Below are 27,876 nucleotides of genomic sequence, written 5' to 3' on the forward strand. Positions count from 1 at the left end.
TTGTCAATCTCTAATCTAACCATATTTCAGACATTTTTGATCGATCACCAAGTTCGATCGCATGGTTGATAACTGCACTTCTGTCCATTGGTTGTTCGTTTTTGAACGTGTCAATAGTTAAAAGAGAAATAAGTAAAGGTATCAAAACCAAGAAATGGCAAAAAGGCAAACGTAAACGATATACTATGAGGATGGTATTTACACAACCTGTTTTTGGAGACAAATATGGTATCCCCAAAAAGTTTTTTCTGAATTACTTTTGCAAAAAAAAGTCCGCTCAAGCTGTTGATAGTGGCTGTCCTAAACTTGTAGTGAATTGAGAGTTTGAGATGAAGAACAGTAATAACAGTACAGTTTCTTTTCGTTTTGTGTTGTTTTTGCTGTTCATGTTCTGATTTTGTGTCACGGATGAATACCCAATATCCTTTGTTTTTCTATGACATTAATTGATAAATGATGCTGGTGGGAGTAGCTGTCAATATTCGAGAGCTACTAAAACAGTTTGAAATTAGCTGGAGCAATATAAGCAATATATCGTCTTTAGTACACACATGTTATTTACGTAACAATAATCCTTCTAAATGAGTATTTGTATATGTCAGTTTAAGTGTTTATTCAGGTTGGTATACGTGATTTCATATGATGCACCTAATAACACTGCAACCTGAATGGTCTCATTTCGTTTTTGTTTACAAATTATTTAAACTGGTGCTGGGGCCGTCTCAAATTTGCAGTGAAGTGAAAGGTTTTTTTTTGTTCCGTGTTGAAGGTCTAATTTAGACTTTGAGATAAAGAACAGCAATAAAAGCGCTATTCCTTTGCTTTTTGTGTATAATTCCTTTGCTGTTCTTTACTGATAAGTTTAAGAAAAGATCATATATTTAAATTAAAATGCGTATTGAAATAAAATTAATGTTAATATTTATTAGGCTAGTAGCAAATAAACAAATATTATTGATTAATGTTGTATAAAAGTTTCAACTCGGCAAGTTCCTAAACGTATGTAATGATATTAAATAAATTTTTGAGTAATGTAATACATATGCAAATTCTATTTATCAATTATCTAATTATAAAAGGTTAACGATTTCCATGAATATCTACATCTGCAGAGCGCCAAAGGGAAAGGTCAATATCTGGTATTTCGTCACAAAGGATTCTATTGTTCCTAAAAAAGACAACAAAATATTAAATATTTTAAAACTTCATATACTAAACAAATAGCTGCACAAATATGTGAAAGGACAGAATGTTTAACAAATATTGCGTATTAGTGTTTCTGTGATTAAATGAAGGACCTAATTTTGTATCTTTTCTCTTTTTAAATGTTGAACATATTTTTTTGTATGAAATAGAAAATGTCTGTACCAAATCAGTTACGTGATGTCTTTTTTCCATTATTTCGTTGGTTGAAATAGTCGAGTATTTGGTTTTGTCAGGTTTTATAAACTTGATTTTGTTATTAACTGTTGAGTTCGGTATTTTTGTTGATAATTTCTCTCCTGGTACACCAATAAAAAACCATCCCGAGAAAAGTGTTCCTTTATGGTATACTTTTTAAGAAAAAAAAATGCAATAATTCTTTATTGGTCTTAATTCTGTACCTTAGTTGTTGCAGCAATTAAGCAGATGGCTTGTATATATGAATCTTTTTTGTTCTTATTATATTCAAATACACGAATTTACCCTTGTTTTGTATTATTTAAAGTAATTGTAAAATATCAAATTGGATAAGTCATTTTATATATTTGATATTTGTATCGTATGAATATTCACCAAACTTCATGTAAATGTTGGGTTATTTCTGAATGCTTAAGATAACTCTGAGGACTACGATATTTGCTTACCCTATTCTGTTTGGGAGGAGGAACATATTCTTTTGTATTTTATGAATACCAAGGTTACGACAAAATATTTTTGATATGCGTGTGTTTTCCTTTAAAGATTTAAGTTGCGCTGAAAATAAATATGTTGTACAATTATAATTTACACGAGTAAGTTAGATAATATTTGTGCTGACTGTTTAAAAAAAGGATAACAGGTATCATATATATTCGATAGTAGAACAGACCACACCTAACATCGACCACTCAACAAAAGATTTTTTTTTTTTTTTTTTAAATACTTAATAATATTTACAGTTACTTACAACGATATCGACTTTTTCATAATCAAAACTGTGAGCAAAATGAATGAAGAATGTCATTATTCCTCGGATGAACATCAATGAAGACTTACCAAATCTGTTAACGCAATGCTTTTAACAAGCATAAAAGATGACGCTAATTACTGATACAAATATTAGATGTTTAAAAATGCACAACATTGAATATTATTCTATTGGTTTTGATTTTGAATATTTGTTGGTTTTTGTTCTAATTGAGATTGTGACACAGTGATGATTGCTGTACCCCTATTTAACAATTTTACATATAATGTCTGTTTTGCTCACGCATCGTTTAAAATATAATTGAATTTGATGCGACTGTCATACAAGTGAGAGGTTTAGCGCTATAAAACCAGGTTCAATCCACCATTTTCTACGTTTGAAAATGCCTGTACCAAGTCAGGAATATGACAGTTGTTATCCATTCGTTTGATGTGTTTTATCATTTAATTTTGCTATTTGATTAGGGATTTTCCGTTTTGAATTTTCCTCGGAGTTCAATATTTTTGTGATTTTACTTTTGAGAAACAAGTAGCTGGTACGGTTTGCGACATCTACAATATGTCATAGATTTTATGGATTGTTAAAGTGAAAAATGATATGGCACTTGCTTCACAGAAAACGTAGGTGTGTTGCATTAATTTCAGTTAAATGTGTCTTCTAACAAAACTTCTAAGATTAATATTTTTCCAAATTACAATTGCTAAATGTCTAACAATTTGCAGTTTTATCATTGAACGACGCAATATTTCAAAACTATATAGATCAATCAAAAAACAAAACAATAAAATAGGATTTAATGCAATAGACGCTTGGCGAAGATATATGATTTATAGTTTACTTACGTATTATACATGTTAAACCAATAATACATACATATATATTTATATTGCAACTAGTTGTGTTTATTTCTTACATATAGTAACATAGCTATATTTTGTGCAATGTCAATTTTATCATGGAACACTTTTTCCACAATCAGAGGTTCATTAAGGGATGAAAATAAGTTTGAAATTTGTGTTACAATCTAAATAGCTATCAATTTATTTATTTGAGTTGCAGTATAAAAACAATATTAGGTCAATGTCAGAAAAATATAAACTTTGTTGTATTCAGCACAAAACTTGGGAATGGCTCGGTATAATCTCGCCCTTCCCCAGTTTCTCGGTCTCATACAAAAAAGTTGATCTTTTTCTGACATTGACCTTATATGGGATATATATATATATATAACTTTGTAATTGGATATGACAATGTGCAATTGCTCTTTAGATGACGAGAGATTTGTAAGATAAAGGGGCGATTTCTCAAATAAAACCATTTCGCCCATTACAATTCCATTATAAGCCGGATACATATATATATCGAATAGTATGACTTTGTATGAATAAATTAATAAAAATTAATTTCCCGGCGTGTGCATTTACAGGCTATTAAAATATATTAAATTTAGGAAATCATTAAGAAAAGTCATAGCGTTTACCTTCCGTAAAGGAAAATATCTCGCATGGCCGTTCGTACCAGAACCTGTCACCACGTTTGATTCGTTGATATTGCATTCCTAACAAACACTGAAACGTAGGTCCAACATTGAAACCTGCATCTTTTTCTAGCATAGCCCCAATAAATAAATCTACGTCATCGGGTTCACTGAAAACAAATAAATATTATACTACAGAAAATCTGTTTGCAATCATACGAAATAAAATCAAGATAATGTTCATATTGTAGAATAGTTGTCAATATCATGGGATTTGATTCAACTTTCATAAAAGTGAGAGATTTTGCTAGCTATGAAACCAGGGTTAATCCACCATTTTCTAAAAAAAAAATGCCTAACCCATTCAGGAATATGACAGAAATTTGTAGGTTTGAGCCGTTTGATGACACATATGCTATTTGTGTAATAAACGTTGTGCAACAGCTTGAAGAAAATTTCGCCAAAAAATGTTTATTTAATTTAGTGTATCATAATAAATAACTGTGCAATATGTAAGTGTATCATCTCCGTCATTTTTTTTTTATAACGGTTCTCTTTTTCTTTAAACATATACAATAATGTAAATCAATGTGTTGAATTTAAGGCCGTGTTCACATTGACCTAAACTCGGTGTTGTGTAAGTGTAACTCACACGCAAACTAAACAAAATTACGTTCCCATTGATAAAACTCAATGTTTACATGTAGTGTAAATCATGTTTTGTCTACATGCAGTCGATACTCGATGTAGGCCTTGTGTAGATTAAGTGTACACACAACTAGGCATTTAAAACATTAGTTCTTTACAGAAATGGCTAAACTTGATATATTTATTTGTTTTGTTTATAAATAAAATTTAACGTAGCTTTATTAAGCCCTTATCAAGACTCAAAGGAGCATCATTGCCGAACACATAATTCATTTAAAAATTAAGGTCTTTCCGAATCGACTTGACTTACACAGAAATATTTGCCACTGGTCTTTACTCAAACAACGATTTACTCATAAATGCATTACTTAAAAAGTGTGAGGTAAATGTATTGTTTGTCTAGTATCTCGGATCCGTGAAATTACAATTAAAAAGTAAAAAAAAAAAAAAACATTACCCCCCTCCCTTTGCCAAATACTTCTTGAAAAAGAAATACCATTTGAATAAACAGAAAAGATAGAAATATAGTGATCCCTAATATATCAATCCTTCTTCTTCGTCTGTAAGCACGCTGTTGCAGCCTACGTTTTCTAATGCTTAATCAAGACATCTTTAGTATCTTTAAACTACTGTAAATCATCAAAATGGCTTTCATAAAAAAGCAACCACTTAACTTAAAAAAAAAGGGGGGGATATTTTGTTTATTTATCTGAGTCAGAATTTTTTCCGCGCAAACGTTTTATTCCGGGTTTTTTTCGATGCTTGTAATCAATTTTTTTTCTTAAACATTTAACACTATAATGTATGGGGAAACTCTGGATTCAGAATATTTTTTATAATCTGTTGAACCAGAATGGTTTTCTTTATCCAACTGGGGTTCGGAATATTTCTATCCCCCTATTTAGAGTCTAATGGTCGTTCCCTTACTGCTAGAAAAGTTGTCCGAAAACGTTTCATTCGATTCTACGTAATGAACATTTAAATGACATAGAGTTTACAAATGTGAACAAATCTTATGTACAGGTAATGAAACAAGGTGTATAAATGTGAACAAATTTAATGTGAAACCAATGTCCAGTCCATTAAACTAATTATAAACAAGTTTACTGTACACGGAGTTTGGTGTGAAAACGGCCTAATTCTCGTATACACTTATACTACATACTTTTTAAGCCGATCACATACAAAAATTCACAGGGTAATAAATAGCCTTTATAGATAATGCTTTCCGGTTTTTTTTTGTTACCAGCGACAGAAAATTTCTGAAGTCCGGATTGTCATGTTTTGTTTGGATTGTCGAAATATATAATAGAAAAATACTTCCTTTTTTGCTTTCCCATTCGAGAGTTTTAATATTTTTAAACTGACGAATGTCCTATTTCTTTAATGTTTTAAATATCATGAGTTATCTCCCATTCACCATTGATTTGACTATTTCATGACTAAAATGAATTGTTGGTAAACTACATTAGCCTCCCATTATGAACAGTGTGGTTGTCTAAATTTTGGTTATGCTTTTTTCGTCATATAGCAGTAAAACAACCGAAATTCAAGTTATGAATTTACAAAACAGTTTATGTCAATATATTGACTGAAATTAGATAAACAAAAATAGGTTACAAGGCTATAAGACGATTTACAACACAAAAACAAACGAGAAATATTATAAAACATAAAATACGTAACAAAAAGATTATGATGGACATCATCTTCAGTTCATGCTTACTTGTATAATTCCTTAAGTGCATTCCCAAACTTTCCAAATTTGTTGAATGATTTGATAGGTTCGAGGCCACATATTTCCCGCCATGTGTTGTATCCCGATACTCCTTGTTCCCTTCCTCTCTGTATGTTCCTAGCGACAATATCAGATCCCGGTGCTTCTGGTAAACGGAATAAAAAGTTACGCATCCCATCGGCAATGAAGCTGTAATGGAAAACTATTATCCACTGAAGATGACCCATAATACACATTCGAAAGGCAGCCATTTTGATTTGATGAAGCCAAACAATATAAAAAATTAACAGTTCCACGATAAAAAAAAATCACCGAACAGAAACATGTAAACTTGCTTTTCGAAAGACTATATTCAATTTCCTAGCTTACAGCACTAACACAAATGTCCATTTTGATCTCCGGCGTTCAATCATGTTGAGCCCATGTTTTCTTTGAATGAGACAGAAGAACGTCATATAAGAACAACGATTCATACTGGCACCAAATAACTACTAAAACTAATGTGTTTTGAGAATGTTTATATTTTTTATTTCTCGAGGGGTTTACATCAGCTGTTTTCAACTAAATTAACGTCTCTAGCATACATATTGGTTATTTTATCAACATGTGTCGTAAATTAATATACTGAACACTTGAAATTGTACACCGACACCCTTCAGACATTTTGAATGTCTAGTATAGGACAACTTTATTATTGGGATTTTTTTTTAAATATAACAAACAAAAGGTCAACAATACAACAAAACACTGAAACATATTGGTTTTTTTTAATATAACATTCGGTTTTGTTGTTCAAACGAATGCTTGGATCTGACCACTCTAAAATGCATTTTTTACACAGCGTTACCATTTTGCATTTGTAGTTCCTAAGGTCAAAAACGTAAGTGGAAATCCATTTTCGCACTTTTTTAATCCTATATTGACCTATAGTTGATCACTTTTTACACGTTGTGTCCTGGATGAGAGTTGTCTCATTGGCACTCATACCACATCTTCTTATTTCTATTTACACTTACTTGTCAAGCTTGTTACTGGCTGAACAAGCTAAATGTCTTGCTAGAAATTGAATATTTGCACCATTGTTTTGTTGAACAAGTCGCGGACTTTCAAACGTGTCTTTTAAATAATTGATAGTGACTGTGTTGCAACCTTCGTCCACAAAGTTCTGGTTGTTTGTAAGTTGTGAGTGACCATAGCGATGTGCTGCAACGTTGACCGAATCAAGTATTTGTGGATTGACCTTCGGGTCATATGAATCATCAAATACACCCTCGTTAACATCTCGCGAGAATAATTTAAATCTCTCCATTGTCGTCTGACCAAGAATTGTAGGTAGAAAGTCGTTATAAGTGATCTGTTGAAGCATAGCTATAATTATTTTTCGGGCTTCTTGGAAAACAGTTTCTTGATTCCAATGTGGATTCAGTACGTGCAGTTCTGTAGCAATACGGTTATGTTCCCTAAGCCAAACTGAATGCTGAACACTAAGCATTGGTGACTCTGATACTCGTCTGTCACCTAAAATGAAGTTGTTGACTTATCTTTTAGAAATTTATAGTAATAGTTGAATGCATATATACAAAGATTTACGAAACTAATGTAACAGGTGAGAGATAATTACTATGATATCAATCTTTTTTCGACAAAAAGATAGAAGATGACACTTTCTGAAACTAGATGTTGGTATACATAATTGAATAACTTTTACATGCTGGTTACATTAAGCTAGCAGATATCTTTTTAAAAACTTAAAATCTCTCAAGACCAAGTAATTCACAACAATTATCTTACTTTTAAGCATAAATGATCTTAAAAGCTAATGGTTGAATTAGACATGTCTAAGATGTCGTGGATAAATGTTGTGTTAGGTAAAGATATAATTATACGTGAAAGAGAAAGCAATCAAATCACCTTGAGTCTAGAATGGTGACAATTAATACAATGTTGACTGATGTACCCCATTTTTTACATTTTTACTTATTATTTCTGCTCACACATTATTGTCAATATAATGCATTTTTTTATGCGTCTGTCTTACAAGTAAGAGGTTCAGCTAGGTATAAAACCAGGTTTTATCCGCCATTTTCTAAATAATGAAACGTCTGTACTAAGTCAGGAATATGACAATTGTTTTCCGTTCGTTAGATGGATTTGACCTTTTTGTTTTGCCTTGGAGTTACGTATTTTTGTTATTTTAATTTATATTATCAAAAGTATGCCAAATTTCCATGCAAATGAAACCATCACAATATAACTAAAGACAACTAATGACGAGTTTCTATGTTTTAAAAGACGTATGGGTATCTTGCGGGTTGAATTCATATATTCAAATAAATTCATCATAAACCACAGTCTATATATATGCTATAACATTTTAAATTTCAACACTGTAATCGGTACCTGCAACTGGACATCTGTTTGGTATAACCGGATCAAAACAAGTATTTACTCCAGGTGGTGTTGGTAAAAGGTTGTTGTCGGTTTTCAGTAAATCTGAAATAAATAATGAGTAAAGAGATTCAAATAAAGAGATCATGTGTCTCTTATAAAAAATTAAATACATTCAGATACATCTGTAAATAGTTCATTTCAAATAAATTTAGTTGAAATTGAAATTGATTAATTGAACATTGGTTAGGATAACCGAAATACCCCCAAATTCATTGTGGATATCAAATAAGAGGCATTTATAGTTAACAAATGTTCATATTAATGCATTCATTAATTTATAAAGTAAAAGTCAGGGTAAAAAACTGAGAGACTCCAAAAGAACCTGTCTCCAGCAGAGCATACACATGCCTCAACAATACAAATATTCATCAAATAACAGAAAAATGTGTCTGAGGATACGAATGTTCAGTCTCAAGCTTTGCAAAGATTTTCCAAATTAAAAAGGGCAATAACTCTAGAACGGTAAATGACTCACAACCCAAATCCGAACTCTGTCTACGTGTTGTCGTTCTGAGCATTGTGAAAGAGTTTCATAGAATTTGAATGATTATGAGGCACACTTAATTTAGAGTGCGGAAACGAAAATAGGATGGACGAACGGATGGACGGACGGACAGAAAGATGGAAGAACTTTCAAAGGTTACACTTAATGTCCCCGTTGTGAGCAAAAAAACAAATAGACTGGTTGTTTTAGCTAGTGGAGTCTCAAAACGTCAGCAGATATAGCATGCTAATAATTTAGTAATTAGTTATCAAAGGTACCAGGATTATAATTTAGTACGCCAGAAATATCTTTTTTCATAGATGACGACGGACATGTTCTAGTTATTCTAATCACTGAGCGAGACTTATCTCCAAATTTGTTCTTGCATGATCAATACAACTTATGCCATATGTGAATTAAAATAAAATCTTCTAATCTTTCCTGACCACCTTAGATCAACCGTTTTTGTAGGATTCGTGTGGCTAAGTCTTTAGTTTTATATGTTGTATTTTGTAGTGTTGTTTGTCCTTTCGTCGATTTTCGTTTGTTGTTGTTTTTTGGGGTTTTTTTTGCCAAAGCGTTGTGCGTTTGTCATCTCTTTATTAGTTCTAATGTCCCTTTGAAATCTTTCAACCATCTTTTTGAAGATCATAAAACTCAAAATGTGTGTTATTATTGACTGAGGCCATCTATCATGTCTATGCTAGGAAATAATACTTAGTACTGTATTTGAAATGATATTCAAATTTGATTAGCAAAGAACTGATTGATAACTTTTTATGTCGTCACTGCTGTAAATATTTACAATTAAACACTCACAGCTATAAGGAACACGGAGAATTTTGTTCATCTCTTGAGTACTTCCATATACAGTGCTGGCATCTACGAAGGGTGTTGCAAGGTTTATCTGTTGTCTTACTACAATATTATTAAAATGCATAAAAAAAGGATTATGTTGAATTTCCTATTGGAACTCCAAAAACAGTGAAAGAAAGGTAAATATCAGTCAAGCATGATATTGCTTTCTACATGTTCTCTTGAAACCTATATTTCTTTTCATAAGTGAAAATATCTTGATTTGCTTTATTAGTGGATTATAATGTGAACCTATTCATGCTATCATACTATTAAGTCTTTACTGACGGAGTCAAAGTTTCCAACTGATAAGTTAAGCCCTTTTCAACTTATTTTTATTGTTTGTTCTTATGTTGTGTTATAACAACACCGTCCGGGGTAAGTTGGAGGGTTGAGCTCTCACAAAAATGTGTAAATAGGTATAAAAGATGTAGTATGAGTGCCAATGAGACAACTCTCTATCCAAGTCACAACTAGTAAAAAGTAAACCATTATAGGTCAAAGTACGGCCTTCAACACGGAGCCTTGGCTCAGACCGAACAGCAATCTATAAAAGGGCCCCAAAAATTACTAGCGTAAAACCATTTAAAAAGGAAAAACAACTGTCTTATTTATATGACAAACGAGAAACGAGAAACATTTATGAACTACATTAACCCTGTCGCATTCTTAATGTGCATGTCCCAAGTCAGGATCCTGTAGTTCAGTGGTTGTCGTTGGTTCATGTCTGTCATATTTTTTTTTTCGTAAATTGTTTTGTTATTTATATATAAATTAGACCGTAAGTTCTATCAATTGAATTATTTCATATTTTTCATGTCAGGGCCTTTTACGGCCGACTATATGGTATAAGTTTTTCACATTGTTGAAGGTGACATGCCTATAATTACTGAAATCCACTTTATTCTTACTTTGGTGGATAGTTATGTTGTCTCATTGGCAATCATATTACATCTACTTATTTTTATATTGAAATTCTTAAGGTCACTAAATGTCGTGAAAGTACTTTTATTTGTGGGGTACACATTTTCGTGGTTTTGTGGATTGCCTTATCCACATAATATAAGTGTCCAATGAAATATAACAACTGTTGTCAAAATCAAGAAATAGATGGAAATATCCCCATGTAGGTTTGACTACATGGATACGATGTTAATTTAATCTTTAAAGTACATCGAATATAAGCAAAAACACTATAATGATCTTTATTTAAAACTTCAGAGAGAATTTTACCAATTTAATCATTAAAGAAACCTGCATTGTCCGATGTTGCACCATTAACTCTTTAAAAAATTATAGTTTGAATGATGAGAGTCAGATTTCGGGTGAAGATATGCCGGATAATATATTGAAGTGATCATTTGATCACCTTATAATTCTAACACTGAAAAAAATCAAATTGGGCTTGCTTTTTAATTTCAAAAGAAATAAATTCTACAATTCAAAGTACATTTGAAGTTTTTTTTTATGTAACTGCTTTCTTTATGTGACATGTCTATGACCTAAATGACACCTTTGATGATCCTTTATCAGTTGATCTCCAGTTAATTAGTGTCATCCCTTCTGATTTCACGCATACAACATTTAGAATGATTACTTTGCAATATCCTTCAATTGAGACAATTTGTAGGCATAGCTTATATCCGAAAGTAATTAGTTTATCAAATATTGAATGGATGTTGTCCTTTAATGAAAGACGAACAAGTAAGTGAAAATGAACACTTTATTCATGTTATTTTGCAATGTCCTACAAATCGATATAAAACAACAGATCTTTTCAAATTCTTCGCTCGATTTTTTCTTTCTTTAGAAAACTAAATTCAAAGACATTAAGAACCCGCGAACATATAGCTTTTACTCTAACCACGACAATTGGTACCCAAGAATAAAAGTATTTTCACAATACACACAAATGTATTTGATTAATGTCTATAATGCTACCCCCAACCTTATCTAAGCGAAAATCAAAAAGAAATTTGATTGTGATGATTACTTAACCGAGCCGTATCTTAAACACCCACTCAATGTCAAAAATAGGTGGGTTTTTTTTATTTTTCAAAAAAAACTTTGTTCTTATCAAAATTGAAATACGCAAAACAAAAATACTGTATTCCTTTCATTATGCCACCTATATAGATTAAAAAGATGAAAAAGAGTAAAATCGCAAATAACTACTTTATTAATTTCTTATATTGTGCGTGATGTTTAAATTAGATTACCTTCACCGGATGAGGAAGGATGAGTCATTTCTATTAAAGAAACCACCCATTAATAAGAACCTTTATAGAGCTGTCATTTAGTTTAACGAAATAAGATGAGTATTGATTTCAAAGAGAAATCAATACGTCTACACTATCCTATTCATTCAAGCCGATAATTGTGAAATGAGGTGTCTTTGTAGAAAGTTACATAATCCACTCATCATACGTACATAAATTCAAAATTTCTATCTCTGAATTTTTTTAAGAAAAAAAACACTATTTAAAAATAATTAATACCATATAGATACGTTTATTTTACACGTATATCAAGACTCAGTATTTAGCGCTATCTGAATTGCTATTTGCTACTTGTTGTGTTTACCAAATTAAAACACAAGGGTCAAAATCACACAACTGACAATCTGTACATGTATAGAGGTTACTGAAACTTGAGTGTCTAAAATCAAATTTGATGTAAAAATAAAATTAAATTACAGTAAAAGCTTTCAACATGGACAAAACAATTACATGTATACTAAAGTTTCTTCCATTTGTATCAATGGTGAATAAAACTATAATATTATACTATAGTTTGTACCGTTAATACTATTAGGTTTTTTTTTGTCGATACCTCTGCTGGTGTACTGTTTATCCCCGGGGGTATCACCAGTCTAATGGCCAGTAATTCTGTTCTTGTATGGAAATACCGATATTGTACACATATGTTATTAAAATTTACTGTTGCAAACTTTTGGAAATTATTTAAACTTAAGGTTTTTATCTCACTTGTGCAAAGCTCTGACTCCGTGTTCTGCTTTAATCTTTAGCTTTTTTATTTATGAGATTTTTTGGTTCTTGTTTATAAATGTTGGATTTTAAAAAAGTTTGGCCTCGAACATCAATGATGCCATTTATTGTCTAAATGCGTATCCAATGCAGTAAATTTAGTACCGTTAATGTTATTATAAACGACAATGCATCCTTTGATTTTGAGTTCACGCTTTGTTACTTGTCTATCAATTTAATTATAAGTGTAATATACATATTTGTAACAGGTATATCAAATTATTCAATTACCAATGGACAAATGTCAAATGTATATGCAAAATAAATACACGCCAGTAGTAACGAAGGAAACATTTTCAATCAGAATTTGTCGAGAACATGCACGAAATATTTTCTTCTGGACGTGACGCTACTAACAATAGATTATCTTTTTCAAAATTGACTCGACAAAAGCTATAGAAATGGTCAAATGAAAAATAGACCGAATACCGTGTGTAACGTCTATCAACAACGGCATTTTTATCGATTTTCTTACCTCCATCTTCGTCCATTCTTGGTGTGGCTCTTACAAAATTTAGACATCCAGGTGGTAACACATTATCATTACTGGGAATTTCAAGAGGAAAGCAGAAATCAATACTGAAACATACAAGATATTATTGGTTCTTATTAAAGGTATCTTAATTTAAAGCAGATTTCCATTATCAAGTAATATTAAAAATTGAATGTATGTAAAAGATACAGAATAATCAACCATATAAAACATTAGATTATAAGCAATACGAGCACTTTATTAATTGCTTACGTACGAATAGCTTTTAATTATTAATTGCTTACGTACGAATAGCTTTTAATTATTAATCATCTTCCTTAACATTCAAACATAACTATTTGAAAACCACTAATTAGTAAGACATAAATACATGAAAGGCTATACGACCAAACGTGAATAACTTCAAATTTGTGTTTAAGTTCGTTGGAGGAGCTGCAATCTTTTCTTCATGGCTTCACTCCCCGGTCTTTCTGTCGGTTCTTGTTGCTCATTCGTTCATTGTCTATGTAGTTTAACGGATGTTATTTGTCTCTTGTTTGTTAATGCTTTACCATTATGGTATTGTTTTTCTTCGTCCTTTTCGTTTTAGTCCTTATTATATCATTTGAATTTTTTAAATATTTGTTTTCTTAGCTATAACACAATTCTGTTTTGGGAAGGACGAAGGATGCTGTAACAATATCATCAAAATCAACTGAACTTCATCATAGCTAGATCAGTATATGTACATGAGACATGTTTGTAGAAAAAAAGATGAATACTTCATACGCAAAGATAATAAGAACGTGTGAAAAACAGCATTTTATAACTGCATTAAATACTATTTTAACATACTTATCCATTTGTGGTTTTTCACAGCAGTCATTTTCTGGAAATGCTTCGAAAATAAAAAGTTTTATATTAATAGAAATCTTCCATCAGAGCATTTATGAATTTCATGCATCCGGAGCGATGTTCTAGATTTACATTCAACGCTAAAATCTTAACATTTGAAAGCCACTTATGTATAAATACGTAGAAACGTCATACCAATAGATACATAACAAGCATAGCCAGTTTCTAAACAAACAACAGGCAACAAATCACAACATGGAAACTAGACTGAGCAACACGAACACTACCAAAAACCACAAGAGCAGATCTCGGGTGCTCCATAAAGGAAGGGATCATCAAAACAGAAAAAGGCTTATTAAAACGTCCAATATCTTTGATATCAGATAAATCAGTGGAATTTTCAAAATGGTTTAAGGATGTTCGCTACTCTTTTTGAAAATAACAGGCTTTTTAAAAGACTGCTATAAATTGATAATATATAAATAAAGAAACTAAAAAAGCGAAAAATTAAGGGTCCGTGTGCTTGTTTTAGAGATACAATCCATTGAAAATTTGGCGTGAAATAACTCTCTCTGGATTATTCATCCACTTAATATTGGTGCCTTTTTTCTTTCATAAACAATCAAAAAAATAATTAAGGATTCTATAAGATTTTCAAAGATGACATTTTAAACTATATGTAATTAAATTATGGGGAAAAAAGTATGGGTTAGTGGGCAAATTTTAAATGGCTCTACATTCATAGAACCAGAGGGTTACGAATATCTGACAAAAATTCATCAAATAGAGGAACGATCATCCTTTAAATGTAAAATTTATTTTACCTAAGGAAATTCAAAGTAAATAGTTTTATTTACTAATGACAACATGTCAGCACCATTTCAACGCATTTACTTAAGAATTGAATGCTTCTTTTTGTAAAGGAGTAGGTCCGGTAAGGGCCGATTTCGGCCTCAAATTTCAGGTTCATGTAACAAAAGTTTTTGGACACTTTTTAAACACTTAAGTGTCTATTTTAATTGATTTAATTAGTTTTTCTGAAAGAGTATAACTGATTTAGTCATTAAAAACACTCCGATTCAAGCTTAAATATGAAAAGTCTCTTAAATATGCCAAAAAACGTCACTTTTTAGATGGTTTTTGTCAAAAATGAAAGTGGCCGCATCCGTGTTCATCCTCAACCTTTATATATGTTATGTATTATCATCAAATACAACTTACGTTTCAATATTATGAATGAACACGAATGCGGCCACTATCATTTGAGACGGAAACCGTCTAAAATTCAACTAAAATGCTAAAATTGTGAAGATTTCAGTAATTTAGCATGACTAAATGATGCTAGTACCCGATATATGTACATTGTATTGCCAAAAGAAGCAATTATTTATGTAGCAGAAGCATTCTACTTTCCAATAAAAAGCTAAAAGATTACAATTTCACAATTTTGTAAAACTGCTACATTTTGGGGCCAAAAAGGGGTCTTACTGAACCTACTCCTTTATTGGGGTGTAAAAGCACTGACCGAAGTACATTTTTCTAAAAATGTACGCACGGTCAATGCTTTTACAACCCTATAAAGTTACAAAAAGAAACATTCAATACTTATAATTACATTTTTTAGCTATGATTATGAAAACACGAATTTTTTATTTTCTATTATTTAATTCACGTGTGCACTTTATTGTTGGAGCACGTGTTATCATGAATGAAAAGTTGTATTGAGCAATGCAACTGCTTACGGAATAACACGTGATGTGCAGTTAGCCAATCAGAATAAAATATTATAATGAAACATACATCTAATGTAATTATATGGTTATGTTCCAGACCGTATGAGTATTTGGACCGTACGCGTACGGTCTGGACCGTATGCGTACTTTTTCGAAATACTCATACGGTCGGACCGTACGCGTACGGTCTGACTAATATCAAGGAGTTGATCAATTGTACTAGATACAAATACATGGAACAGATCAACATAACTTAACTCTCAAATAAATAGAAAAAAAATCAATTGTAATTGAAATAAAAACTTTTCATTTTAACTATTTAAAAAATTCACGCTAATTAAATCTGTAAATCTCTAGTATTTAGCATGTAGATCAGTAATACATAATACACTAATTGAATTATGGCAATTATTCTCACTGAAATTGAATGCAAATTATGTGGGAGGACAATTGCTTTAGAATATTTAGCAACTTTTCAAAAAAATGCTAATCGAAAGGAACATGCATGAACTGAAAAAATGTAAATATGAAAAATATACTTTTGGTAGCGAGTGTCACCTTTGGCGAGAGTTTCAAAATAGGATTCAGATATACAATTAAACAAATATCTAATTAAATTGTTAGGTAGTTCATTTTATCCATCTTATGTGATAATAACAATTTGTAAAACTAAAAATAAAGATTGTGATAAATGTTTGTATAGATGTAACCCATATTATCCAATAACATGTATGGTCAGCTCATACTGGACCATACGCGTATACTCATGGTCGGACCGTACGAGTATACGTATACGGTCCGGACCGTACGCGTACGGTCCAAATACTCATATGGTCTGGAACAGTTATATATCTCAACAAGCTGGTAGTTTCTTTTTTCGTGTTTTTGAAATTAGTCATTATCTTTAAAACATTTTTGATTTCGTGTTTTAAAACATTTATACACCTTATAGCTATTTTTCTGCCACTTGACCTCAACAGGAAGTTGTCTAAGTAACTGTTTTTCCAGGATTGGACGAAAAAGCGATTAGGTGTATCACTAGCTGCTTTTCTCTCTTCAAACATAATAGCAAAATGATATCGATGGCTAGATGATTACCCGTGACAAATGTGATCGTTTGAAATAAAAAGAACACAATTGAGGCTTGTCATTAAACATTTGAGATAAAATATGACGATGACACTTATAGATCTATTGTAAATTCTTACGTGGTATCTCCGTTTCCATGACTTCGTGGGATAAAAATTGCCCATATGATACTACTTGTGCAGATCTGGTTCGATCACTCTGTATTGGTGGTCCTAATCTTTGGTCCATTATTGCTTGTGAAACCAAACGGGCGTTTGGTAATTTGCCACCACTCTTTGCTGCTCGTGGTAACCCTGAACCTACAACATGTACAATTCGACACAATTTTAGAAATTGTGGTAACGGTATTGATTTTTTGGAGGGTTCAGATGATTTCAAATGATAGATAAGACAAGCACAAAAATGGCTCATTGAAACTTCCGGTAATGAGAGCATGGAGTGAAAAAATTGTCTGTCAAAATCGGACGACATCGATATTTTCAGATTAATGCTAACCCATTTTCTGTCAAAATCGGACGACATGGATATTAACAGACTATAATGAAAACTTTTTTCAGAGAGAAAAAAATCATCAAAAGTGGTTTCTGTGGACTTGAAGTGTCAAAATGCCCCAACCGCCAAAAAACAGGAAGGCCAAAATGAAAACTTTTAATGACTTGTGCGCAGTGTTTACAGATGCATGTTCAAATATTGAAGAAGGAAATGGTGATCCGGTCACGGGATTGATAGAAAATTTAAAAACCTTTGCATAAAATGTAAGTGGTTTAAATGAATCTGATCAAACGGCAATAAAAGTGGTAAACCTATTATTACCGGCCGTAAATGTAATACGCATGACAGTAGTATAAAGAAGATCAGTTCTGTTGTCAGAATTAAGAAATAGTTATGAAATTGATAAACTAAACCAATATAGCCGTAAAGAAAATATACGTATATCGGGATTACAGGAAGTAAAAGGAACTGATAACTTCACTATTTTCAAACAATTATGTGAAAACATTGAAGTAGATGTAAAGAAAGAGGCCATTGTTGCATGCCATCGAGTTGTTGACCCGAAAAAAGAAACCGCGTCCAATACTTATTTGTTACGAGGGACCTGAAATTTAAAACTTTCACAAACAAAACGAAACTCAAAGATTACATTAGTTTGAATAAGGTATACATAGATGAAGATCTAACTATGCTAAGAATGAAATTACTGCAGTATGTTAAGAAATTAGATAACGTAAATACAGCTTTCACGAGGGATGGCAAAGTTCAGTGCATGATGAAAGATGGGGAAAAATTCACAGTGGAGAATGCCGATGATCTGTTTAATATTGGTGTGGATAACTTCGACTTTGAAGAATTGGGTTTACCTACCCTATAGGGTTCGTATGGAAAGCGAAATGTGTCATGTAGTCAAAGTTTTTTAAATCAGGAAGTTAATTCAAGATCAATTAAAATATATGCTCTAAATGTGTGTGGTATCATTTCGAAAGCAAAATTCCCAAATTTAGAAGAAAAATGTGCAGATTTCAATATATTGTGTTTTTGTGAGTCAAAGCTTGACAACCTAGACGAGGTTGAGTTCTTAAATTTTGTAATATTACCACCTTTGAATAGAAAAGATGCAAAGCATAAATCTGGTGGCATAGTGGTCTTTGTTAAAGAGTTTTTATATTCAAATATTGAAGTTCTTGAATGGTCTAGTGAAAATGAATTGTGGTTTATTGTTAATAATAATTTATATGAACCTGTTTTATTTGGTGCATGCTACATACCACCTGAGAGCAGTGAATATAGCTCTATTGACATTTTCGATGTTATAGAAACTGAAATTTTAATGCAGTCGACAAAAACTGTAAGGTCTGCGACTTGAACGCGCATACCGGAAAGAAAGATGACTTTATTGAAATGAATCACTATGTTAGTGAATAAGTTCAACTTGACAAGGAGATTAAGCAGAATTTTGACTTTGTAGACGTAGATGCATTAGGTATTTGTACTAAACGTTCTAGTCTGGATAAATCTGTAGATAATTATGGAAATAGATTATTATTGTTATGCAAAGTCTTAAATTTATTGATTGCAAATGGCAGATTATTCAAAGATAAAAAATTTGGGGCACTTACTTGTAAAGAATCCACTGTTGTTGACTATTGTATTATGTCTCCTGAATTGTTTACAAATATTTTAGATTTTGAAATTCGTCCTTATGATCCAATGCTTAGTGATGTGCATAATGCAATTTATATTGAAATGTCGAGTAAAGATATGCCTAATGTTGGAAATATAAATGTTGATATCAACCATTCCTCTACTGTTACTAAATGTAAGTGGGAGAATGACAAATATCATGAATTTAATTGACGAAGCTGTTATTCACTCAATTGTTGTTAAACTTGAAGAAATAGATACTGATCTGATAGATAATATTGTTCTTAATTCAATAGTTGATGAATGTAATTCTTTAATTTTTCAAGCTGCCTCAAAATGTGATTTGTTATTGGAAAAAAAGGTCATTAGAAAGGTTTATAATTCTTTAAAAAAAAGGAAGGTTAGGAAACCATGGTTCAATAGAGAATGTGCTGAAAAACGCAAAATGTATCATAGAGCAAAAAGTTATGGAGAGTTAAAACTGCTGAAAGCAAGATAAATTTAACAATTTGTAGTAACGAGTACAAAAAAGTTTTATGTAATTGATATAGATTGTATAATAAGAATTTCATTAAGAAGTTAAGAAATCTTAGACAAAATGATTGTAAATCATACTGGAACTTACTGAACAGAGCATGTAGCTCTCAGACTAAACAGAATACTATTAATAAAGTGTCTCTTGATTGTTTTTATAAACATTTTAAGAAACTGAACTCTACTCAAGATGAAAATGATGATACATTTGAAAATATTGATGTTGATAATATTTCTAGTTTAAATACTGAAGTAAATAGAGCTATTTCAGAAATGAGGTGAGACAGGCTAATAAAGGGTTGAAAAATAATAAAGCCTGTGGAAATGATTTGATTATTAATGAATTTTTGAAGCATTCTGCTGATAAAATATTACCAGTTTTTATTGCTTTGTTTAATATTGTTTTTGAATCTGGTTGTATACCAGACTCTTGGTCTGAAGGTATTATTGCACCAATATATAAATGTAAAGGAGACCCTGCAAGTCCTGATAATTACAGGGGCATTACGGTTCTTAGCTGTTTTGGTAAATTATTCACATGTGTGCTGAATAATAGGCTTAATTGTTATTTAGATAATGTTAACGTTCTCTGCAAAGAGCAAGCAGGCTTTAGAAAGCACTATGGTACTAATGATCACATTTTTAATATGAACTGTTTGATTGATCTTTACTTGCGATGTAACAAACCTTTGTTTTGTGCTTTTGTTGACTACCGGAAAGCCTTTGACTCGGTGGATAGATGTGCATGATGGCACAAGTTACTACAACAATGTATTGATGGTAAAATGTTTAAAGTAATTCACAGTATGTATGAAAATGCCAAATCTTGTGTACGATTAGGTTGTAACACCTCAAGTTCTTTTTTAGGAATGTTGGCGTACGCTAAGGAGAAAATTTGTCTCCTGTACTATTTTCATTGTTTTTAAATGATCTAGTTGAATTTTTGTCACATTCTTATGAAGGTTTATCAAATATTCACAATGCTGCTCATATTTTCCTTGATAATGATGAAATTGCTGTATATTTTAGATTGTATCTATTACTTTATGCTGATGACACTGTAACTCTAGCAGAGTCCGAATCTGAATAGCAAGCTGCCTTGAATGCCATGTATTTGTATTGCAAATGTTGGACATTAGAAGTAAATGTTGCTAAGACTAAGATTGCAATTTTTAGAAAACGTACTTTTGAACTGAATAATAACCTTGCATTCACTTATGATGGTCAAATTATAGATATTGTTGATGATTTTACATATCTTGGAATAATTTTTGCTTCAAATGGTCCATTTTGTAAAAAAAAGAAAGATTAGTTTGTCAAGTTAGAAAGGCTATGTTTAGTATAGTGAAAAAAAGTAGAAAACTAAATTTACCTATTTATATACAGCTTGAGATATTTGATGCAATGGTATGTGTATGGTTGTGTGATTTGGGGTTTTACTAATAACAGTATTATACTAGAATCATTTTGTCTGCAATTTTATAAATATATACTAAGTCTGAAGAAATGTACACCAAATTGTATCATATATGGTGAACTAGGAAGATTTCCTATTGATATTTTTATCAAAAGTAGAATGATTGCATTCTGGAAAAGAATTATTTGTAATAAGCAAGATAAAATTGCTGCTACTTTGTACAAGTTATTATATAACATGCATATCAAGAAATTTTTCCATTCTAAATGGATGTTTGTATTTAAAAAAAAACCCTTAATAATTGTGGTCTTTCAGAGTACTGGCTGTAACAGAGTGTACCAAAAAATGTCAAATCTAGTCAAACAATGTCTCTGTGATCAGTTCAAACAATCATGGTTACTACTGTTTATGATTCAACTAAATGTTTAAATTACAGAATTTTCAAAACAATTCATAATTTTGAAAGATAAATTGTTGATCTACCATATGATCTTCGAAAGGCATATTGTATTTTAGATGTATGAACCATAAATTGCCAATAGAACAAGGTCGTGTTTGGGGTGTCGAACGTGATGATCGCATTTGCGATTTATGCAATTTATGTGAAATTGGTGATGAATTTCAATACCTATTTAAATGTACCTTTTTTTTCAAATAAAAGAAAAAGGTTTTTGCCCTGTAATGTGTATAAAAAGCCTAATGCTATAAAGTATTGTAAACCTTTTTGTTCTGATGACTACAATTTAATTGTTAAACTTGCCAAATTCTGTAAAATTGTCCTGTCTGTTATAAATTAGATTTACCTTCCACTGCAAATTCCTTAAATCATGTTCTTTGTGTATACCATTGAATATGTAACCATGTCATTCTATTATCTCATTATTTTGTATATATGTATACATGTTATTGTGTGTTATTACTGTTTATATTCACATACCCCTGATGGGGTCTTGCGAAATAAAAAGTTTCAAACATTTGTTATTTAGTAAATTTTGGGCATAAAGTACTGTGTCAATTGGAAGATGTTTTCCAAAAACATATTGAGAAATTTTGCATGGCTATTTCATACATGTAACTAGTTTGAAATGGTTGATTATTTAGTAAGATATTAGAAACAATAATTATTACAAAAATCTAATCAAGATATATCTATTGACGATTCAACATATCAAAACTTTCGGAACGACAATCGATTGATGGAAATTTCAAAATAATTTCGACCACTTTCTTGTCGGTGACAATTTGACAACTAAAAGTACACAAACAGCACTATTGTGTTATACTACGTTAAGGACTGTGATCCATTGTAAAAAAAAACATATTATAGCTGTTTTAACGAAATGTGTACTATATTTACGACATTTTATCTGAATGATGAAAATGATGATTAAAAATTATCAAAGACGCCAGGTTTTTAATCTAAAACGCCACACTTGCGTTTTGTCAGCATATAAATCATCAGTGGCGCTGGAAACAAAATAATTTAAAGGCCAATAAAATATGAAATTGAAGAGCATTAAAAACCGAAATATAAAAAATACCGTATAACAAAAATAAGAATGATGTTCTTACCATCTGCATAGTCAAATAATTTGTTTCCATTTCCATCAACACATCTCTCAAACAAAGTGTTAGATTTCCCAATTCCTGGATTGTTTAGGTTGTTACATGCTCCATCAATTGTTCTGTACTTAGCCTCGGCATCACACGCTGTATTTGAAAAAGAGATGAAAAAGAAGTTTTTAGATGAAGAGAAGAATTGTCCCTTCATTCTGTATTATCTATATGGAGTACGAGTAAGTTATTATATAATTTATTTCCTATTTGTTTTGGTTTCCGCTGTTCAATATAAGTTTTATGTGGAGTGTTTTTGAACTTGTTTGTCTTGTCATTACATCTTCTCTTTAAATATGGCATTGTAAGTTTTTCTTCGGGGTGACGGTTATGTCCCTTTGACTTTTTTTTACGATTTGTACTCTTAATCATCACTCTATCCCCGTTACATTGATAACTGAAACCATGAATAAAATGAAAATACGGACTGTAAGTCTTACAATATTAAATACACTAACACATGTAAGTATATATACACATGGAAAAAAGTATTGCAGCACCAAATTGAAATTGAAATTAAAAAAACATTTTTTATTTGTTTGTGATATAATTTGGTAAAATAGAACTACTTAAACATTATTTAAGTATCACCTGAGTTTAATCAATAAATATCGACTCGGTAAGTTTTTATCTGCACATGCAGCTACTGTACCCGTAAACAGCAAAACATGTGTTTTAATCCTCATTGTTTTCAACACTTTAAATAACCAAAATTTTAAAGTTATGTGATTGACACCTTGTAATGGGTCATCGACAACTCTTAACTGCAGCAAGATGACAGATTATCAGCATGAGTGAAGCAGGAGGTCGCTGTAATAACTGCACGTATTGTTGGTCATCACCATTCCACTAGAAGTCGTTTTGAGAATTAAAAATGGCACTAAACGATGTTAAAGACCTTCCGAAATAAAGAAGACCCTCTATACCATTTGCTAGGGAAAATCAAGCATAAAAAAGGTTGGTCAGAAGGAAACCCCTTGCATACAATACAATCCAAAAAAGAGAGTGTTTGGCATACAGGGACCTTTTAACAAGAACTGTTCGAGATTGACTCATCGCTACTGGTTATCGTGCGATAAGACCATTTCGGAGACCTTTGTTCACGAACAAACACACAGTTTTCCGTATCCAATGTAGTGCAGAGCTCGCTAAAATTGAAAATTAGCATCATGGAGGAAGATTCATTGTTCCAGATTTGAACCATATCGAGCATATATGGGACACTATTGGGCGGGAAGTGCGCGAAAGGACACCCCAGTTCAAACACATCATGAAATAAACAATGCCCTTCATCAGAAATGGTTGCTGCTACCTTAGCAACAAATTAGTCGATTTTTGGCAGGAATCAGAAGACGTTAAGATGCGGTTATCCGTTTGAATGGAGGCTGCGCACAAAGTACTAATTATTTGGCGTGTAACGATCAACCATGATGTGAACAGTCATCTGAAGATTAATTTTGAAATGTCTGACATTGTAAAGTTCGACTACAGTCAAAGTTGTAAAATGCATTTTTTTGTACAAAAAACGCTTCATTTTGTTATTAAAATTGTGGTTATATAAATCATTTTTTTTTTAAATATTTTTTGTTCGTTTCAATGCCAATGTTATCATAAACTATGTTTCAATAATATTATACAAATATCTTATTATATATCATCCAAAAAAAGAGGCTGATTTTTCAATTTTTGAAAAATCAAGGTGTTGCAATACTTTTTTCCATGTGTATATATTACCGGATATTGAGACATGTTTTCACCAACATTAATCATAATAAGATGCGTGCTTTGACCCTGAAGGTATTAAACACAATATCGTTGATCAGCGGGATTTAAAACGTTGAATGGTTATTGCTTACTATATAGAATTTAGCAAAATGTTATGAAGAAGAAGGTAGCATTTTATTATTTCCTGTTATATATGTTACCGGATATTGAGACAGGTTCTCAGCAACGATAATTAAAAAAAAGATGTGGTCTTTAACCCTGATAGGTGTTAATCACAATATCGTTGGTCGGCAGGAGTTAAAACGTTGCATGGTTATTTCGTACTATATAGAATTTAGCAAAAGGCTTTGAAGAAGAAGTTAGCATTCTATTATTTCCTGTTATATATGTTACCGGATATTGAGACAGGTTAACAACGATAATTAAAAAAAAGATTTGGTCTTTAACCCTGATAGGTGTTAATCACAATATCGTTGGTCGGCAGGAATTAAAACGTTGTATGATTATTGCGTACTATATAGAATTAGCAAAAGGTTATGAAGAAGAAGGTACCATTCTATTATTTCCTGTTATATATGTTACCGGATATTGAGACAGGTTTTTCATCAACGATTATTAACAAAAAGATGTGGTCTTTAACTCTGATGGGTGTTAAACACAATATCGTTGGTCGGCAGGATTTAAAACCTTGCATGGTTATTGCGTTATTTCAACGGATGTAGCAAAAGGTTTAGAAGGTATCATTTTATTTTTTATTGATAGTGGACAAAAATAAATAGATACCCAAGACTGTAAAATTATCAGGGACTATATGTCTTGTGAAACGGCGAATCATGTTTCAAGTAAAAGGATTGCAAACGTGTACATGTGACAGATGTTTAATTAACTAAATAGTTACTTATGTCTATTATTTTGAAATTTATATTGCGAACATACTTTATACATCTACCTTGTTCTCTTTATGGTTAGATCAATAATATCCTTTACATGTAGATTATACTAAATGAAAATGAGACAGTTTGGCTTGTTTTACTTTTTATGTATTGCACTAGGCATTTTCGATTCACAACATAAAAGCTTATGTTAATGTACAAGAGTATTAGTTCAAACTTACTTTAAACAGTTATGTTGTATGATGTAAGCAAGAATGTTCCTTATTGTCATTTACATGACACACTGAATATAAATTCTTATCTGCATTATTCCCTTTCAATTGTAAATCTTCGCACGGAAAAATTTACCGTAAACGCATTAAGTGAAAAAAAACTCATCATTCGTTTGATGTGAGCTTTTGATTTTGCCATTTGATTAGGGGCTTTCCGTTTATGTATTCTTAGACATACCATTTTGACCTCCTGGTGATCTTTTACTTCCTCGTGTTGCTGTCCTATTGACATATTCCCCGAAACTCATTTTATTCATACATGAAAAGGGATTTTTTCTTAAAGTTAAAATTGAAATTCGGATTATACGAGCATTCATAAAAACTGTTATGTTATAAATGGTCCGGAGGAGTAGACATATTAAGTGTCAATCACCTGCATCCAATAACTAGTAAAACAGGAAAGAATAAAATAACAGAAATACTGAACGCCGAGGAAAATTTCCTAATCAAAAGGCAAAATCAAAAGCTAACATCAAACAAATGTAATCAATTGTAACCTTTATCAAACCATGCCACATTTTTCATTCAAACAATATAACACCAAACTTTATATGTCGTATGTGACTGACAAGAAATACTTTACGTCTCTGTCTCAACTCACTAGCGACATGTTTTTGCAGTTTTAGTTCTTCGGATACCAGATAGTGGTCGAAGTAGTTACTACAGTAATCACTAGCCAGTCAACACTGAGGTTGTTAGTTCGAACCCCGCTCGTGCAGGTGCACTCGACTCCAATCTTAATTGACTAGGATTGTCAGTTTTCCTATCGAAGGTCGGTAGTTTTCTCTGGACCTCCACAAATAAAAACTGGCCGCCGCGAAATAACTCAAAAACGGTGCCTAAAAGTGGCGTCAAAACACAGAAAATCAGAAATCAGAAATCGGATACCAGATAAGTTGTCTTTGACATTTTATCGATTGTGACATCACATTCAGTGTGGATTCGAATGGCGGATGGCGCATGAATAGCAGAAGATACCTGCGCTGTCAAAGCACACAGTTTCGTGCCTTTTAAAGTTCAAGTTTTGTCTGCTACCTTTATTTTTCTTCGATAACATTGATAAGCTACTGTTCAACTGCCCGTTTCATAGTTTCAATTTGCCAAAAATAGTCCATCTACATGTAACTTCATGAAAAGATTTTACATAATGTGTCAGGTGGTACATACCATGCGGAAGAAGCACTTCATATTGAAGCATAGGGTAACGGTATTTCTTTCTGTGGTTCAAGCGATTCTGATTGTATGCACACCAATGTAAAAATAATGTTGGATTGCTAATGAACTTAATAACTATCCAATAGGGTCCCAATTACGTGGCTGTATGTAAATATTAGTCACTCTATGGCCTTCATCAATTAACAAAACCCCATACCGTATGGTCAGCTATACGGCAATAAAATGCCTTGACGAGTAAACGAGTAAACCAACGGCATGGTTTATTATTATTATTATTATTATTATTATTATTATTATTATTATTATTATTATTATTATTATAATTATTATTATTATTATTATTATTATTATTATTATTATTATTATTATTATTATTATTATTATTATTATTATTATACAATATTTATATAGCGCATTATATAATTTGAAAAATTACCCTAAGCGCTTAACATGAATAAACAAAAAATAAGATACATAAGGTAAAAGCAAAATATACAATCACATAAATACAATTTCTGAGCAGTGGCGTGTAAAATGAAAACATTGATTGTCGGTTAAATAGAATAATATAAAAGAATGTACAACCCACACAAAAAATATCAAAAATTTAAAATTAATCAAAATGAAAGAAAAGTAAAAAGTTTCAAAAAATAAAAATGATTTAAGAAAAATTTAAAATTTCCTCTGTATAAATTTAAAATAAATTGATTATCATTAAACCACAGTGACTCAAGTATTAAAAATTATTAAGTAAAAGTTCACAATACAATCAACTGGTAAAACAAATTGTTCATAAATTTCAAAATTTACAAAAAATCAATGAAAGCACTTCGGAAAAAATATGTCTTAAGATCCTTTTTAAAAACGTCAAGAGATTATTCATTTCGTAAAGATGAAGGTAAGCTGTTCCAAAGAGTTGGTGCGGCAATATCGAACCATAGAGTTTTGTCCTAACATCGTTTGGTAGTCGTAACAGCATGCTTTTCTCCGATCGCAAGGCTCTACCAGGTTTGTAATGTTCAACTAATTCCTGTATGTATGATGGTGCCTTGCCATGAATTGCTTTAAAAATGTACAGCAGGAGTTT

At 31.5% G+C, this 27,876-nt stretch overlaps 1 protein-coding gene across 1 annotated transcript; it reads right to left on the reverse strand.

Moving 5' to 3' along the window:
- Positions 1–933: 933 nt before the first annotated feature.
- LOC139503824 (peroxidase-like protein) lies at positions 934–17,313 on the reverse strand. The gene is made up of 10 exons (XM_071293756.1): positions 17,139–17,313; positions 14,198–14,240; positions 13,346–13,449; positions 9,788–9,886; positions 8,434–8,526; positions 7,050–7,551; positions 6,022–6,222; positions 3,651–3,817; positions 1,848–1,956; positions 934–1,168 (listed from the first exon to the last, which is right to left on the reverse strand). The coding sequence occupies exons 1-10, from the start codon at positions 17,245–17,247 to the stop codon at positions 1,081–1,083; spliced, it is 1,515 nt and encodes a 504-aa protein (XP_071149857.1). The 5' UTR covers positions 17,248–17,313; the 3' UTR covers positions 934–1,080.
- Positions 17,314–27,876: the final 10,563 nt, after the last annotated feature.

The sequence above is a fragment of the Mytilus edulis genome, chromosome 14 (assembly GCF_963676685.1).
Source record: "Mytilus edulis chromosome 14, xbMytEdul2.2, whole genome shotgun sequence".
NCBI classification, from domain to species: Eukaryota; Metazoa; Mollusca; class Bivalvia; order Mytilida; family Mytilidae; genus Mytilus; species Mytilus edulis.